The following is a 19,358-nucleotide window of genomic DNA, read 5'->3' on the forward strand; positions in this document are numbered from 1 at the left end:
AGAATGTAGAGCTGACCGATCTGAAAAACAAATTTCCCAACCAGATCAGACACCAATCCAATTCATCGCATAAGCACACAAACAGCTATACCCGGCTTACAGCAAGTTGTGCTGAACTGCCAGTAGGCTGCTTAAGAAAAATATCTGCAACTCTACCTTATGTAGAAATGAGGCTCCTTAAGCAGCACAGCTGGAATACGCATGAAGCCACGAAAAAAGTCCAAGGTAGCAACAGCAGATCTATGGCAGGTTAAGTAGCATTGCCTACTCAGGCCTGTAATCTTCTGCCTGAACCTCCAAATTCTTCAAAATGCTAACACGTTCTTATATCTGGTGCTAATATTGAAAGCTCTTGTTTATTTTGTCATAGAATGAATCAATACAAGATTGAGGCTACAGAGCAAAGGTAAACAAACATTTCTTAGATTGTTTCATAAACTGATGCTTTCAGGAGCAGCTGTGAGCTAGTTGTTCCTAACAGACCCTGAAGAATGACACCTCATTTTGCAACAGGTATATAAATAGACGCATTATCCCAGGCAGCCTGTATTCTCTTCATAGCCATAAGCAACTAATTTAATTCTTCAAGTGATGTAATTGGAACAGAAGTTTTGCATAAGGCATATATGCTGCAGTACTACCATCTAAAGAAGCCGTAAGTTCATTGGATCTTTCCAGAGATCAAGAATCTTGTAGATCCTAGAATCCCAGCTGAAAACATCCATTTGAATGTCCTAACTGGGAATTCTACAAACATTTATAACAATTACCGTTAAATGTGAGGCCTGTACCCTGTGATAACTAAGAACATGTTGCTGTTTTCTACTGGAATTACAGCAGATAGGTATGTTTTACATCAGTAAGTCAAAAGCTAACTGCATGCAAGTTGGACTAAACGTCTTCTTGTCAGCATATACAACAGGACAGGTTCTTATTTTCACTTCATCAAAGCAAAATTCACAGCAGGAGTTATTTCTTATTTTCAAGTGTTAAACGGAAGACTTGCATCCTGGACAATATATTTTTTTTTAATTGTAATAAGTTTCAGTGGAATGCCCCATATAAGGCTACCCTCTTCTCTAGGACTGAAAAAAGTTGCAAAATTGGAAAAAAACTTGGAACTAAACATTAAGAGTGTAAAAAGTCTAGATTGGAAACAAAGAAACCTCTATTAAAGCTGTGGAATTCTGACATCTACCCGTCTCTGCTCCTGAGGAAAACATCAGCTCTCACATGCTCCTCCCTATGCATGTACTTGCCCTCACATACATGCACCATCTTTCTTTGTAAAAAACTAAGACCAAGACTTCCATTTTTTAAAGTTTCTAACAAGGAGAGGAAATCAAAATTCAAACCTGTTACAAGCACGCAGAGAATAAGCAGTACCTAGTCTTTTTCTCATCCTCACAAGGTCACCTTTAAGGCAGTATTTTTGGTCTGTTATTTATGCACCACTGTTTTACAAAAATGCAACAGTCTTTTCCACAGTCCAAAAGCAAGCTAGGCCCTCCCACAATAACCCCATATTTCATCACAAGTTTTTTAGAAAAAACACAAAATATTTCGAGTTTAAAAAAAATAAAATTATTCAGAGAGCTTATTATCTTTGAATGCAGTCATAACTTACCATCATGTACTACACGTTCAGCCTATACGCAATGGTTTCCTGTCCTTTTAACATGATTAAGGGGACAATTTTATTTAATTCTGAAGTTTTCTTAAGAAACAAAAATCTGAACATTTTCTCATTATGTGAGCACAATCAGGGGCTGGTTTACAAAGGACTCAGTTCTACTCATGGGAGTGGTCCTCATCCCCCATTCCCGCCCGCCTCCCCTGCCCCCCACCTCTGTTTTATTCTTAAACTCTAGTGTGGAAATCTCTATCAGTATTAAAGTTCTGCATACTGAATGCGATTATCTTTGTATAAGCTCTGTTTACTTTAGTATAGGGGCCATTGTGCTGAAATATAGACAGAGCTATATTAAGTTAGAGCAAAAAAAAAAAATTATAGCAAGAAAGTTTACACTTTGAGAAATCTCAAACTACTATAAGATGACAAAAACCTTAAACCACCACACAGTGAAAACTAGTGCACCTGAAACACTATTTACTAGCTTAGTTTTATTCCAAAATATTCTAGATATAATAGACAGTTAACTCAGATTCAAACATTTTGTATATCTGCACTCTTACAACCTTGAAAAAGTCTGCAGTAACTCAACTAAGTAATCAAGAACTGTTCATTTTTGCTAACCAATACAGAGCCTGACAGACTGCTTACTCATGGGAGAGCCGCTGGCTCCCAATTAAAAATTACACAACAACTTAAACATGAGTATATTTTTTAAGTGAATGGCAGCAATCAAGAATGACAAAAAATCCATTCCTTCATGATTTAGAAATGCTCTTACAAACCTTTGAACAAAAGATTTGACCAAAAAAGACAGATCCTAGAAGAGCTTCCCATTTAACTAGATTCCAATCCTTTGTAAGTATTTTCAGTGGTTAGGCATCAGAAATACCCATGCTACATACAAGTCGAATGCTTTTACACAGAAGACAAAGTTTAAGAGGGACTACAAAAATATTATGCAAACAATTAAGACTCATTAGAATCAGATCATCTGCTGTTAAACATTTAGAAGATCCTACAAAATCTCCCTCTAATTAAAAGTACTCCTCAGCAGCTTTTTCAAAAAGCAGCAAGATGCAGTAAGCTCAATCAGCCTTAGCGTTCCTCCTTCCTAATCAAAACATTTGCCTATTAACCTACAGAATCAAGACTTTGAGAGGAAAAATGGGGTGGTGTCTTCTTTTAAGCCATTTTAAGTAAAGACTCGAGGAAGAGCTGTTAAGACAGCTACCTGAAAACTGTAAATAGTTATTCTAAGTTCCCCTCTAAAGTGTATGACTCGATTCAGAATCATGAACCATACATGACTTTTATCCATTCGTGTCACAAATTAAAGACCTTTGATATTAATCACACTAAGACATACAGCAGTGGAAGAAAATTCATGCAAACTGGGAAAGTCCCTCAAAATTGCTAAGCCAAAAAACAAGGTCAAAGTTTGAGATCTTTAGAGCAGACAAGTTTATGATCACATATAAAAGCAGAAGATATTTGAGTTATAAGATGGAGCAAAATATTTTGTCATTAATTAATGCCATTACTAGCGATCAAAAAGTATGATAGCATTAAAGCACTCTAAAACAGTGAAATGGTTCATTACACAGCATCAGCTCAATTTTTGCTGTAAACTTGGTTGATGAATATATGTAATCTAATATATCATTACTTTGAAAATGTATTTCCAGTTACATTTTAAGATATAGTCAACTCCCTTCACCATCAAGAAACAATATCCTTTTTAGGTGTCAAAAAGCACCTTGATCAATTCTCTCAAGCTTGGCTACAGTAAGTACACAGTGCTCTGACACATGACCAGCCAACCACTTTGCAGAAAATGACCCTCTTAAGCACGTGCTTCTTACATAACCCCAAATTACTGGTCTCTGTCTTGTTAGTGTAATAAACACACCTAAACCCAGCTAGCCAAACAGTTTATTCAGCAAATACCTAGACTTCTAGCCAACTTGATGAAAAGCAGTGAACAAGAAGGCTTCATTTACAAAGCAGTTAGTAGTCTATTTCCTCATTTTCCCCATCTTCAATTTCCTGCTCCTCTCTCATTACACACACAGTCATTTCCCCTTGTCTGATACACTCTCCACCACTCAGGCCCTAAAAGCACTTACAGGCAACTCGGGTATCCAGCAGGGTTGAGCCTAGAGGCCAGTGCAGACAACAGTTCTTCCTGATATGACAGCTCTCAAGACTACCAAGAGCTTGCAAAACATATTGTTGTCACGATCTCAGAAAGAACACAGCAATTCCACTTCCATAAAAATCCCGTGCTATCTTAGACCATTTATGTACCCAAGTGCCCATATATAGAATTATATCAGGCAAGAGAATATTTAAGGTTGTCTCAGAAAGGAAGTTTCTATCAGTTGCATTTGTAGTTCCTTTATTTAGTCATCTCATTGTCTTTGCATATGTTCTCTGAACTCATTATTAACTTTTAAAATTAATTCCCTTCCCTAATATGTGGCTTTTATCAGATTTTACTTTTAACATTATTTTTACTCTGAAAAACTAATACTGGTACTGTTATCTTCATGAGGAAACCTCACTGCTGAGGTCTGATGCACAAAGAAATCTTACGTTGTCTATACTGCTCCTACGACAGTACTTTTTTTGAACTGGCAAACATGGCTATCGAGAGCTCAAAGAATGGACCAGTGAATAAAAGTATCACATGAGCTGTATTTTGGAACACCAACAGTCATTTCTTTCCTCTCATTAAAAAGATATATTTTTACTCTTTTGGCAAGGCTCTTCCACCAGATGAATCAAGATACCAAGAAACAGCATAATGAAAAAGCTTATAATATTCATACAAGACCTTCAGCAAAAGTGAGATAACCTAAGTACTACTACTACCCCTTCTAAAGGGCAGACAGCCAAACAAGACTGAGTCATGCATGACCCTGACGCAATGGAGGTCGACAAAGGACTTGGAGCCATTTGAGAAGCTGCACCCCCAACACAATCCCATGAAGATCGAATCTCAGTGCTATCATGCCCTGCTCCAACAAAAATAAAGAATTCACTGAGCAGTTCACAAAAAAAAATAAAAATCCTGTTAGCCTAAAAGGGGCAGTCATGCCCTATTAATTTCATTCCTATCAAGCAGGGACAAGCTGTACAATGCAAAGTGGCAAGAACACAAACCTCCAATATTCAGTTCCATTACCAGCACAACTGCCATCAGATTTTGAAACTTCATTGCATTGTTCTTCATTTTTGGTTGTTCTTCATTTTCACCACTCCATGAGACAAACAGTGCTCTTTTAAAGCTTGTTTTAACTACTAAATTTTAGCATACTATATATTGGCCTTCTAATCTTTGCTGGAAAATAAAGCAATTGACTGTTAAAGATATATGCCTCTTTATAAAACAGCAACAATCAGAATGTAATCAGAAACTCTATTATTTTTGCTTTGATATTATGTAGCACCAAATACATCTTTATTCACAGGACAACATGAAATACCATTACAAACTACTCTCAATTTCCTTTGTTTGTGTTAATGCAGTCACAATGATGACAGATACTCTGATTTTTTGAACGACAAAAATCACCTAAGAATTCTCTGAGCAGAATACTTATCTTTTGCCCTTCAGAAAGGTAGAGTATTTCAGAATAACATGCATATGATTAGTTACTAACTGCATGACAATGTTCTGGAGACGGGTTCTTGCCTATTGTCTCCCAAAGACACTCAGAAGGGTGCTACAGTTACATGAGCCACAGCAATGCAGGCAGGCTTACTCACTCCTTGCAGCCAGTTCTAGGAACACTCACTAGCTTGAAGATCTACTCTTAAAGTGAAACAATGTTATTTCAAGTACAGTACTACTATTACTAACCTTTGCAAAGCCATCTCAAAGATAAGTCAAACCACAGTAACTATAAAGTACTGAAACCAACAGTATCCATCCTCTGGACCAGCAAAGTCTCCTTAACTTTACCTCTGAAAAAACACTCCTCTGAGATCTTCAAGGTTTGTTTCCTCATGCTTAAGTCAATTCAGATCAGTAAAGCAATTATCTTGCAAGAGAAATGTCAGGCCACCTATAGAATAGCTACAGAATGCCTCTGTTAGGCCATATTATCTTTCACCTCAGAGACTTACCACCACTGTATTCTTAGGGAGAGACTGTTCAAAGTGTCTGTCTCTCACATCTTCTAACAGAATCCAGCACAGGACAGCTACAAACAGAAGAGCTCTTCCCTAGGACTGGATACATGGCCTGGCTCCAGCTGGAATAGACAGAACACATGGAGCATGCGCAGCTGGAAGTGCCTCAGCTAGATGAGTTGGCAGGCTAGAAGCAATTCTGCATAGAGTCCTACAAACAACAAGTTAGTTCTCCTGCAATATACTATGAATCAGTCCAAGACCATAAGGCACCCATAGAAATCCTAGCTAAAATCAAGCATCAGTGAAGCATTAATATGCACATACTCACCTGGGCAAGGAATCTGCTTGGCTTTGCACAATGGATGCAAGCAGGTGGATTTGACAAACACGGTGTTCACAAGCACATTCTTCAGTCTAGACATTTCTTTGCTCTGTCCTAGGCTTAAACCCAGTTAACTACATTAACACTATGTAAATCACTGTTTTAAGACATAAGCACTATGATTTGGCAATCAGCAATGTTTTGGCTTCAGTGAACTCCAAGACAAACATAACAGCAATGAACTTGGGAATCAGGAGTTGTAGCTTTATAAAAGAATGACAAAATACACTTTCTTTTATTGGAGCTTAAGATCTTAAATTAGGAATTCTGCTTCCAGAGACAGCTAGGGAATTTCTGAGTTACGCAGCCATCAAAAATAATTCAAAAATGTGTTTCTTAGTCCCCCTGGCAGTTTTGACCTTTGAGGTATGTGTAACTGTTCTTAATGCAGTGTCATTTTGCAAAGTTCTTGATAAAGCTTTGACGAGCAAAAAAAGACATGATCTTTGCCACAACTGCTAACAAGAACCTTGCAAATGAGAATCATGAAATTAACCATTAGGACAGTTTTGTGCTGTTCTTCAGGAAACCTGTGAGAAGTAGGGGATTTTTCAGATACTAAACCAAGCAGATCTACCAGTTTAAGAGGGAAGAACCATGTAAGCAGACTTCTCCACTCTTGACCCAGTAAAGCCAAGTGGCAGTGGGTAAAAGCAGAAATTTTACTTGACAGAAGCCAAGTATTAGGACTGCACATTATTGGCAAAAAAAAAACCAGAAGGAAGTCCCTTGCTAGTAAAGTTGTGAACCGGCCTTCTCAGATTTCACTTGGTAAACACTTAATAAGGAAGACATCACTTAAATTTACAGTAGTTACTTTTCCAAAGGCATAAACTATATGAAACACATAAATGAGAAAAATAATCTTGTCAATAAAATTTTGGGTTAGCGAAAGAAACGTTTTCCTTCCTTCCTTCCTCTCTGCTCCATAATGGGTCTCTGTTAGGTCTAACATCAGCCCATCAAGAAAAAGACTAACCTAAAGCCTGAAGGAAGTTCACTAGTGTTAACACTTTGGCTGCAAATACATTTTCTGTTTCTTTTAAGAGCACTGTAGACTTTGGAAGCAGCTGATCACTGTCACTTACACTGACAAAACTTAAAGAGACTATGACTGGGAATAATTATCCTATTCCTATGTTGTAGATGTGTCCCATATGACATTACTCAATATACATGTTTCTAAATCTCTTCTCAACCTTACTGACATGCAAACAGCTAAAGCATTACAGATCTGGTGATAAAACTGACCTAGAGGAGGTTGCACATTAGTAAAGCTGTGGGGAAATCTTCATACAGCATCTGCCTATGGCAAATCCGTCTCTCTGTACTATCCCCATTGTTTACATGTGAATTAAATCACCCTGTTCCTCATCCCACACCCCCCCAGCAATTTTGTCCCCATTTATTCAGCTGTCTGACATCTAAACCTCCATAGTTCATCAGCTAGGGAGGGGGGCACTATTACCTAGATCTTCTTAAAAGAACGTCCTCACCATTAGAGGAAATATAAACAACTGAAATGAAAGATTCATCATCTTGGAAAAAAAGGCAGTAACTGCTGTCAGCTAAATGTTATTGCAACATGGCCACCTCTGCTGAAAGACAAGACTGTTATAACTGATCTGGTTACGCAGGTCTACAAAGTTATTAATTTGAAGATAAAGTGCAAGTCACAGATATATTAAGATACGCTCTTAATAAACTTTTACAAAAGCCATGGCTTCATAAAAGACACATTTCTGAAAGGGCAGAATGTTCCCATCCAGATTTTGAAAGGACACGTGAAATATGCATGAATACTAAGAGCTGTTGTTCACCCCCAGGCTCCCAATACTAGACATAACCACAGCTGTAGCTGCCAGGGCTTCAACCATCAATAAAAATAAACATGTTTAAATATGCCAGACTTCACGAGTTTTAAAACAGGAAGCTTGGTGTCTTATACACTTTTAACTAAAGTGAAATGGAAAATGTGCACACAGCCTTTCCTGTCTCATGAATTTAATAGGTCATTTCGTACTGCGGATGACAGCATGAGACAGGTGACCAGATGTTCACTTTATTAAATGAACCAAGATCATATCTTCCCCCTTCAACCCTTGCACATCAGCAAGAGTAGAAATCTGAATTTGTGATAATCTTAGCTAGCAGGGGTATTTTTTTTTGGTTGTTTTTTGTTTCGGGGGTTTTTTGCCTCAGGTAGTCCCTCTATCCAATAAAAAGATGAGTAAAAACATTTAAATCGGTGGAAAACTACTTTGCTAGCAAGGACTATAGACATGGAAACTATAAATTTTAATTTCTGTTTTTAACAGCGACAAAATATTTCAATTCTTTAAATATTAATTTTCCTCAAAAATGTTTCTCCTAAGTATCCAGAATTAATCTATCTTTGGAATTTTCTACTGGTTACAATAAAGACAACGTATGGCCTTATTTCACCACCTGAAAACCTAGTTTTCCTTTATTAGTTTATAATACAGATATTCCACCATGATAAATACTACCTAGGTCTCCATGCTGAGCACTCAATTCTTATATTTTTTGTCAAATATTTGTTTCTTAAGTAATCATATTAAAATCAAAGTCGGGCTATTAGAGAAAGATCTTACCTCCTGCATTGTATCTTCTTTTGAAAGAGTACTTGAATATCAGGAATTAAAGGTATCATTTAATCAGCCCTTGCTTATGATTTCACAAAATCATTTCAAGCCATAGAAGAGCTTACTCAAACAAAACAAAAATTCCACGAACATATGCTCAGCCCTAGTCACTGAAACACAGACACTTTAAAAAGCACATAGATCCTTAACACCTGTCCATTTCAATAAGAGTTACAAACGTACATACCTCTGAAGATCCTGGCCTACATTTCTGAATGAACGTTGCTTCCTTGTTTATCAGGCAAAAAACAACTGACATTTTTTTTTTAATATGGGTTAAGAAACAGAATACCAACTTTGCAAACAAAACAAATGACGTTATAACAAACCCTATTATGCACACAAATAAAACCCATTTCCGTAAAGGAAAATTTGTGACAAATTTTCAAGGAGACAAAACCCGAAAGAGTGCTGCGGCTTCCCGCAGTGAAGATACTGCTTTGTGCGTCAATGAGGCACTGAAGAAAAAAAAAAAAAAAAAAATCAGCGTGAAGTTCCCATCCGCCTAACTGCCCCCGCGCCCCTCCGGCCAGCCCCGCCGGGAGAGGCTGCCCGCCCCGCAGCGGCCCGGCCACCGTTGCCGCCACCGTTGCGGGGCAGGGCGGGGCTGGGGGGAGGAGGGGAGCCCCCCGCCCCCCTCCCGACCCCGGCAGGCCCCACCCGCCAGGAGATAATGCCCCGCAGGGTGCGGGGCAACACCACCGCCTTCCCCCCCCCCCCCGCCCCGTACCTGAGACGGTAAGGCCGAGAGGGAAGAGGCGGGTGCCGCCGGCGCCCTGCTCAGGGCCGGAGGGGAGGAAGCGGCCCCGGCGGGCACCGCAGGGACCCCGCGTCGCTGCCTGGCGCGGCCCGGGAGGCCACCGACTCCTCCTCGGCGGCGCCCCGCCCCGCCGTCCGTCCCTCGCGGCGGCGCCGCTGCCCCCCGGCCTGGTCGCAGCCGCCCGGGCCCCGGTGACACACCGCGAGGCGGGCGACGTTTTGTTGTTGCGCAGCCCCCGCCGCCGCTCCCTCCCCAGACGCAGCGCGACACTCGATGCTGCTTTACAGCAGTCCGCAAAGCGCAGTCGCGCCGGCTCGCGCCCCTCCTCCCGTCAGGCGCCGCTCGCGGGGCCGCGCCCCCTGCTGGGCGGAAGCGGCGGCGCACTGCAGGGCTCCCCTCACCCGCCGGTGCCCGGGCCGGGCCCCCTCGCACGGAAACGTCCTGCGCTCCGGCGTCTGCCTGCCTTGAAGAGGACAACGAAGGTCCGAGCAGACGTCAGGGAAGGCAGCTCAGGCAGGACGGCAGCAGGCGGCAGCCGCTGCCCTGGCCAGCCTCGCTCGACCCACCACCAGCCTCACTCAGGAGCAGTGGCGCTGCTGCCGTTGCTGCATTTCTCGTTCTAGATCTTGTATAAAAGCACTAGTTTTCTACCCAGCATCTCTTCCTTTTGCATCGTGGTGTCTGTTGGCTGCTCAGCTGTAGCTAAGCCGTCAGAGTTGAAGCGTGAGCTACCAGGCCTCTGCAGCGCTGCCTGGGCTGCCTGCACTGGATCACTGCCCCAGTCCTTCACCATCGCCAAGCCTGGTGCTCCCAGAACTGCACCACCGGCTATCGTACTGCCTTCCTTCAAGCCAAACAATAGGTGCAGCTGCTAGGAAATGCAGACAAATCATATCTACTCTCTTTAGAAACAGGGATTTCATTTGCATTTACTGCAAATGACTTTGGAAGTGGTGGGCCTGCCTGCTCTTCTTATTTACCACTACACTACTGATGTCAATATACTTTGTAAGGAACTTCTCCAGCTGAGGTACATGCCTTGTGTACAGCAACCAAGTCTCACACCTACCTAACAGCACAGTAAGCATCACAACTTTGTGAAGTCTCTCATTTAGCAGAAAGTCTGAGTGTTTGTTAACTTAGTAACCACCCAAGTCTGCCAAAGGCCGTGATATCTTTCTGCCGGAGACAAACTGTTAGTGTACACATTCCAAACACCTCCAGCTTAAAACACTGGACAGAAAAGGGCTGCATACTGTCAGTAATCGAGAGATACATAAACCCAAGGCTCTCGACCACAGAGGTGCAATCTGATCTACCAGTGGTTAAAGATCTTACTCAGAATGCGCTGCCATCACAGTTGTCACTATACAAGAGTTCTTACATGTTTTGGAGGAACTAAACAACCTTCATGCATCATTACAAAATAAATGGTCATTGGGAAAAAATGTGTTTTGAGACTATTAATCGAATGAGTTTCTGAATGGAATTTCCTTAAAGCAAAAGCAGATAAAACAAGATGGAAACTATTTCTCAAACAAGGAAAAAGAGGCTTTAAGGAAAGACTACTTCAGTAAATACCTACTTCAAATGAAGATATATTTCTAGGGGCACAAAGATTACTAAGCAAAGGAATATCTGAGTATGTAAAAAAGTATAGAAGCAAAGTGCAAAAGGGACTAGACCACATAAATGATATGAAAATACAGAAGTTTTTCAGTCTTATGTGTAATGTAAGAGAACAGGAAAAAGTGAGACCCACAGTGAAGGGAGAAAAAAGGATCACAGGTGATTTCATAAACCAAAATAATAATTCAGTTTTCAATAAAGACAAAAATACAGCATTAACTTGCTACCTTTTTCTACATAGTTATTTTGGGTGTTTGGTTGTTTGGTCTTTTTAAAATCAAGGCAATGAAGTATGTCGCAGCCAGCCAGACTCCAGTAAACAATGACGCTGGGCCACATATGAAATAACCACTGAAACTAAGGAGAATAGGGAGCAGTATAAAAATTAGAAACATGACTAAAATGTTCAACAGAAGATAGTAACAGCCAGTGGAGAGACAGTCATATCGTATTTGATGGAAGTCACTAATGGATTGATTGTGTAAGCAATTTTAATATTTTTGATTAGTGCCTGGGGCCAAAGTTGAAATACATTAATAAAAAAACCCAGCAAGACAATACATGGGAAGAACTGAATGACTTTGAAGACCAGATTAATAGCAGCAAGGTGGGGGGAAAAAAAAAAAGTAAAATATAAAGAATGTGCACTTCAATATTAATGACTAAACATTTTGGTATATATTGGGTATTTGTCAAGTAGAAGGCAGTAGGATGAGAATGTCAATAAACTATGTAAATAAGAAAATGACCAACAGCCAACAACATGATGTAGACATGAAAAAAGCAAACATGTTTGTACAATATTTCAGTCTAAATATTATTCAGAGAGAGAGGTTTCAGTGCTATTGTAAAAAATATTCCTGATGTAATCTTACAACTACTTTATCCATATTTTTTTTTAATATATATTCAGGGAAGATGAACTCTAATCAGGACACTCGAGGGAACATAGCATACATAATATGAGAGGAAGCTAATGAAATTTGGCTGGATTACCTCAAGAAATGAGACAGCGTTCTCTATAAGCTGATCACCGGCTAATACCAATGAAAAATACACCAACCAGTCATGTATTTACCTATTTACTTAATAATTGTTTTGAACACTCATGCCAAAGATGACAGAAAGGTAGTTCTTGGCAGAGAAAAGATACAGTCACTTTATGCTCACCAATTGCAGGACATACGAAGACTATTTCAAAAACAAGGGGCTGCAGAGCAGCTAGAAATTTCAGTTCACAAATTAAAAAGCAATGCAGGGTGAGTATAGATAGTCTTGATTTTCTCCCAGGTCAAAGTCAGAGTGGCCAAATGATCTGTAAATACTTTAACTGTATATGATTTGGTAGACCTTTCCTCCTTGGGTAAATGAAAATAAATTAAAAGCCAAATTCCTAGGATCTTTATTAGCTATGACTTCCTAATTCCCATTTCACTATGGGCTACCAGCTGACAAGAATCTAGTAAGTTGTGGGCCAGCACATGCTGAAATTAACATTTGATAGAAATTAGTTTGTCAATTATTGACTAGTTATTAATATATTTTTTTAAAAGAAAGTGATGTAGAAAACCATTTCAATGCCTAGATTTATTTACAATTTTTTTTCTTTTTATTATTTAACTTCAATCTATGCCTTTGATATATTTATTAAAGTTACTTCTCCCATGATTTTAGGGCCTCACAGAGATAGACAGTTGTCTTGAAAATATTTTATTGGTTCCTTGGACAGAAGATTCTCCTTTTCACACTTCTTAGCTACAGAAAACCAAAAGGTTAATTTGATTCATTCTAAATCACTAATGCAAATTTCAGAATAGCTTTCAGGCTACAGTGTCATCAATTCATAATGAACTCTTCAACTTCTAACTAGAGCTAAACAAAACCATTTGTATGTGCACCCGAGGGCCTGGCAGAACTAAAAACACAGAGAAGAAACTCTTAGATAAGATCAAATTATGCCAAACAGGAGGAGATTGCACTTTACATTTTCAGCAAAAAGACAAAAATCAAAGTAAACCTCTATCCTGAGGTACCTTCAGCAGCTCAGCTTCATAGTTGGACACAGTTCTGTGCAGGAGTGCTGTTTCAGTTTGGTTGCTCACGAATGAAAGCTAGGCACAGCTTTTTCCAGCTGCAAACACCAGCTTCTGGAACACAGTCCCACTGGGCACCTGGCCAAGATGCAAGCTGCACACTTTCAGAAAGAGATGTCGTTGCTCAGAACTCTGTTAACTGCAAGCCTGGCAGTGTCCAAGACAGTATGAATTGTATAAATGTATAAATCTCCTGCCTATATACAGGAATATGTACCTCTTGTCACAAATACTGCTTCTGGAGGAGTTCAAAATCACATGCAGCCAGGGTATTAATCCAGATGAAACAGCCCATCCTTGACGTTTACATCATACATAGTTGTGTAGACTTAAAATAGACCATACTTAAGCATATATTTAAATATTTCTGTTAAGTCAATTTACAATTCCTAGTAATATTAATAAACTGTAAAGCCTCTGTGGTAGTATGTCATGAGGATAATACAGAAAAAAGTATCACAAAAACTGTGGGATTGATATTCAGATGAAACAAATTGTCACAGCTCAAATCAGTCCAGATAAAGGTCTAACCAGTGAAAACTGGAGAAATAGGGAAGAGGATAAAAAATGCTGCAAGATTTGTATTATGAAAAATTGCTAGTAGGAACAAGAAAAGACTGATGCATTTGCAGAGTCAAAAATAAAACTCAACAGCTGTCTGCTATAATTTTATGGGGATAAATACAGGAAATTTTCTAATGTGATTGATCTAAGAGCTTTCAAAAACTCTGGAAAAATAAAACACACATCACTCGGGTAACTGTGTATTTTTAAGATACATGGAAGAACAAAATACCCTACATTACAGTAAAATGTAGATATAGAAGTGACCTACTGATCACTCATTTAATTTCACATTGCATAGCCTGATATGGCTTTGAAAGGTTAGAAACAGCATTTTTGCAACACATTACTTCAGAAATTATGCAAATCCCTATTAAGGGCTCAAGCAGTTAGATATTCTAAGAAAGATACTTTAAGTATTTAAATTATCATGTAATTAAGGTGTGGTATATATAATTACTTAGAAATAGTTACTTCGTTGATGGCATTTTAATGGGTCTTTTTCTTATCAAAAAACAAATATGCAACCAACCTATTAGTAGAGAAATCATATGAGATATTCCAATATATTCTTTCAGTGCTTGTACAATAATGGGGCCAAATATATTTTTTGTGTTTTAATGATGAATCAGCAGCTATTTAGGGCAATTAGGTTTAAAACAAACAAAAGCATCCTGCATTTAATGATCTGATTTTACACTAAGAAATTCAATAGCCATTTCCTAGCAGGTACATATACTTTCAGTAGTAAAAGAAAGGAAAATATTTGTGTTTGATTTACAAGTAGGTTATGTTCTTCTTGCTTTTGTGTAGAATTATAACAAGAGTTACTTAGAGATCAGAAACTCATTACTACAACCTTCTTCCGACTGCTCATCATACAGTATATCAATAATACATCAAAAAAGAAAACTATACATTCGGAGTGCAAAAAGCTATTTTTACAGCAGTGATGCACATTAAATTACCAGTGATTCTTAATCTCAAAATGTATCTATTGTCAAGCTTCACTGAAAATGTCTCAAATGGTATTATTCATTCTTGCTTTGTCTGCAGAGAAATAGTGGAGAAAACTTACCAGCTCATAATTTTTAAACACAAGCTTCATCAGAGGTTTGAATACAGTCAGACTGATATCAGGAATTACTAAAAGCAAAGTTTGAAATTTTAGTAACCAAGCAATGTAACATGAGAACTGGGACAAGACCATGTCTTTCAAAGTTAAAAAGGATTCTTCCTGTTGATTTCAGTTAATCTAGCATCAGCCCAAGGTCTCTTTTAAAAAAGGGTTAGATCCACAAAGGAACTGAGTCATTGCATCATTTACTGCTGTAATAACTAGCTTTGATGTAGTCAGCACCCAAGGTAGAATCCAAACTACAACATTAGAAACTTAGATTTCTGAAGCAAACAAGCAAAAGCAAAAGTTAGAGTGAAAACACACACTGCAAAACCCAGTTTTCAAACAACCAACATCTAAGCAGGGAACTGCATATGGCTTTGGTGATAAAAAGACATGGAAGAGCAGTGTGTCTCAAATCAGACAGGATGCTGTTTAATTGTACGCACCTTTATTTGAGGGTGACCTTCCAGCACCCCCAACCTCCCCTGTCCTTAAATTAACATCTTTTCTTTTTAGAAGACTTTTTAGAAGGGGATATGGACAAATGGGTGGCTGTGTGAAGAGGAGAAAACTGGGCCAGCCTGTTCAACTCCAGGTGAATGGTCTTGCCAGGAGGCTTACATACCAAAAAAAAAAAAAAAAAAAAAAAAAGGCAAGAACCACTTTGTGTTTTAAAAACAATACCACTGCATTTCTACAGAGCCCAATCATGTTCAAATGGCAGAGTATACCAACAGCATTAAGCCATAAAAGAATGTGAAATAGCTACTGTTTGGTCCTCCATTATACTTCAGTGTAAGGTTGGCAATAGACTGGTCAGCACTGTTGAAACTAGGATAATCTTCTTTTGCAAATAAAAGCAAAATCACAGAGCCCAGGGAAAAAAATTAAAAATATAAGGACATTCACAACTGTCAGGGGTCTCACATACAAGACAGACAAAAAAGAATTACAGGAGCACAGTTTTGGACTTCTGTCTTTGTTGTCATTTAAATATGAATATCTGGACCAAACATTTCTCCTCTTTGAAAACCTATTACCATTTCCTAATCAAACTTTACCACAAATTTCAGAACCTAACGGTATAAAACAATCGTCTCTTTGAAAACTAGTAGATGTTTCAAGAGACTACAAGAAGACAAATAAAAGTATTTTTTTTAAAAAAAACCCAAACCAACAGTCAAACAAACAGGAAATTAGAAAACAGCCAACTTAATTAAAATTTCTGGACAAATTCAAAGTATTTGTAGATACCTGGAAAAATAACAAAGTGCTAAATAACAACCAACGTGATTTGTTCATGACAATCTATCAAATCAACCTAATTTCCATTTATGGTTCCACAGACATGAATAAACTGAAGATCTTGACTTCAGCAAGGCTTTCGACATTTTGTTCCATTGGCATTTTCATAAGAAAGATAAGGAAGTTTGATCTGGACAAAAACTACATAAATCCGATACAAAACCAGTTGTACTCAGAGGATCACTGTTAGTTGTTTACTATCAAACTGTAAGTTTCTATCAAATAAAAATCCTCATACACTTCAGTATCATAATATCTTCAGGTAAAGGCTTAGAGATTATGCTTATAAACCTGCAGCTGACACCAGGTTGAGAGGTGCTACAAAGAGCACAAGTCAAGACTAGAGTTTGAAATCATTGGGGGGGGGGGCAGAATTCTATAAACACAAGTGCAAAGTTTTGCACTTGACAAGAAATAACCAACTGCACAGAAAAGATATATTGTAATAAACTTGCAGAAATTACACCAATAGAACAGAGCGGATCACAAATAGAACATGTCAACAAGTTCATAAGGTTGAAAAAGGCATACATCCAACTGAGATGCATCATCAGAAGCATCACAAAGATAACTTTGAGAAGCTGTGGAAAGATCGGACAGGAGCTACAGGAGTGCAACAACAAAAGGTCATGTATTTCAGAACTCTGATTTTAAAAAAAGGAAATAATCCATGCTTTTAATCAACAAATAAAAGACTGAACAAAAGTATGGCAACAGTCTTAGTTTATGTAAAAGGATGCTGCAAAAAGAAAGGGAACACTCTCCTTTATATTCACTTTGAATAAGCAAGCTAAACTGCAGCAAAAGGGATTTAATCTAGTCATTAAAAAAAAGATAGTTAAGGACTAGACCAGATTGCCTGAGGAATGAGTGGAATCTGCGTTTAAGGCTTTAAGAACAGGTTAGGCAAACATCCATCAAGGTTGTTTTCATAACAGCTTATTGTGCCTTGAGGCAGGAGGATGACTGAGAATAAGGTCACTTTTGGCGCTGTTGGTTGGGGTTTTTTTGGGGGGGTGGGTTATGTGTACAGTTTTGACATCTACTACCAAGCAGTGAGGTTTAGGTAAGTCAAGCAACCCCTATAAAACAGTGTGAGAGCTGTATTTGTTAGCCCGCTCATCATCTTTCCTGAAACTGGACACAGTAAACTTGTTTTCACCAACAGTATAACCTAACCAGTGAGTTTTGTGTGTATTTGTACAACAGTTTAGCACAGTATAACTGACAGCCCTGATTGAGACTTTGTTGCACTGCTGAATTCAAAATAATATGCAAATGAAATACATTTACAACTTTTTCATGCACTGTTTAAATTACACACTCACAAAAATCTGTTTCTGTAGTCTAAACTTCATTCCAAAGAGTTTATTTATTAACCTCAAGTCAATTCTAATGTATTTAACGTTAATGCAAATACTATCACAGAAGATAACATAAGCAAGAATACATACTCATTTCTTATTTAAGATTGTTCATTTTATAAAATCTTGGTACCGAGTGCAACAGCAGCAATATGTATCTAAAACGTACATGCAATTATCCATCCAAACTGTGTTATCTTTTAGACTTCTGTGTATGCTTAACTTTTAAATACATGGATATTAGCCTTTGTTAACTGATCACTAGTTAAGCAAAGTATTATTTAAATACTTCAAGTGCATTTTGAGAAGAAAGAAGAGGATGGTGTTACAAATCTTTCTAGGATTCAGGACTTCATTTGCACAAAAGTTTGTTTAACAAGATTTATTAACTAAAATGAACACTCATTCATTTTTTCAATTTTATCAATATGCAACTTCTGAATGAAGAGACAGAACAAGAAGATTGTTGTGACTTAAACTGGTTTAGATGTACTTAAATTCACAGATTCTGCCTCATTTGAAGATTTAATAACAACAGTAACATCTAATACTGACAAAATAACTTCCGGTGTTCCCTACAGAAAGTGAATCAAATGGTAACTAAGAGGTAACACCTTCCATTACCTGATACAAATACAGCCTAATAAATAATAACACAAGGTATTTTTTTTGTTAACAATTTAAAACATTAGTATTGTACTTTTAGAACACTTCCCATAAAAAACCTGTTATGCAACTAGATCTGCCTCTCCCTAGATTGTTCCTCCTCCAACCTTTAATCAGTAGCTCCAACGATTTTAAAGGAACTATTATTTCACTAGAGTACAAGTGGTAAAATCAGCATCAAACATTTAAGCATATTTCCTAAGCTCTGAGAAGTCAGCGGCCAGAGCAAGCAAGAAGGTACAACCTAACTTGTTAATACAAACGGAGAAGCACCAATAATATGTAAATAAACGTTTTGTTTTTATTTGGGGGAAAAAAAATAAAATGCAAGAATTATCCCGACACAACTCCAGCGAACGCTTCATTACAAGAGCTAACAACAACCCGAACCAGCAGACAGCCGACGCGCCTCAGCGAGGCTCTCAGAAGCCCACAAGCCCGAGAGGACCTGCCGCAGATTCCGGCCCGGGACGACCACCGCCACTCTTCAGCACGGCCGCGGGAGCCGAGAGGCTCCAACTCCATTACGGCCCCGCTTGCGCCCTACACTGCTCGCACTTACTCGAACTGACTACCCGCTTGCGCCAGCACACACATGCGATCACCGCACGCTTAGTAAACGTTACTTTTTCCTGAACAGGTCCGCAACTGCATAAAGAGACTCTTCAAACCTAAGCTGTCAAGAGAAACCAGCGAAATAAGCCGACGCAATCACGGTTAGCACGGTGCATCCTCGGGCCGGTCACAGCCCAGGAGCCAGCGACACCTCAGCGCAGGCCCGCAGCCCCACGCCTCCCACCAGGCCAGGTCCGGCCCGGCCCGGCCCAGCCCGGCCCAGCCCGGCCCGGCCCCGCTGCCGCCCGCACCGCCCCGGGGCACCTCATGGCTCTCGGCGCCGCTCCCTGCAGAAGCAAGAGCCAAGCCCCGGCCCGTCCTTCCTGGGCGGGCTCCGCGGGTCCGAAGCGTAGCCCAACACCCCCAACCGCCCGGCCCGCCCGCCGCCAACCTCTCGCGGGGAGGTCCCAGGGCC

At 39.3% G+C, this 19,358-nt stretch overlaps 1 protein-coding gene across 18 annotated transcripts in view; it reads right to left on the minus strand.

Moving 5' to 3' along the window:
• Positions 1 to 19,358, minus strand: part of RNF111 (ring finger protein 111) — a 62,235-nt gene that overhangs the window by 42,583 nt on the left and 294 nt on the right. The window contains exons 1-4 of one of the 18 annotated variants that reach the window (XM_054837090.1): positions 9,555 to 9,881; positions 6,105 to 6,217; positions 5,768 to 5,895; positions 4,802 to 4,979 (exon numbers count right to left, since the gene is read on the minus strand). The exons of 8 other annotated variants lie outside the window; for them this stretch is intronic. Coding sequence is in view for 1 of the 10 variants with exons in the window: in XM_054837083.1 (XP_054693058.1) it covers positions 19,208 to 19,212 (5 nt within the window). In the remaining 9 variants the exon portion in view is untranslated. Of the gene's footprint in view, positions 1 to 4,801; positions 4,980 to 5,767; positions 9,432 to 9,554; positions 9,882 to 19,207; positions 19,336 to 19,358 lie in introns of those variants that run through there. 9 more of the 18 variants (XM_054837091.1, XM_054837092.1, XM_054837088.1 and 6 more) reach the window with 9 other exon arrangements.

This window comes from Grus americana, chromosome 10 (assembly GCF_028858705.1).
Source record: "Grus americana isolate bGruAme1 chromosome 10, bGruAme1.mat, whole genome shotgun sequence".
NCBI lineage: Eukaryota > Metazoa > Chordata > Aves > Gruiformes > Gruidae > Grus > Grus americana.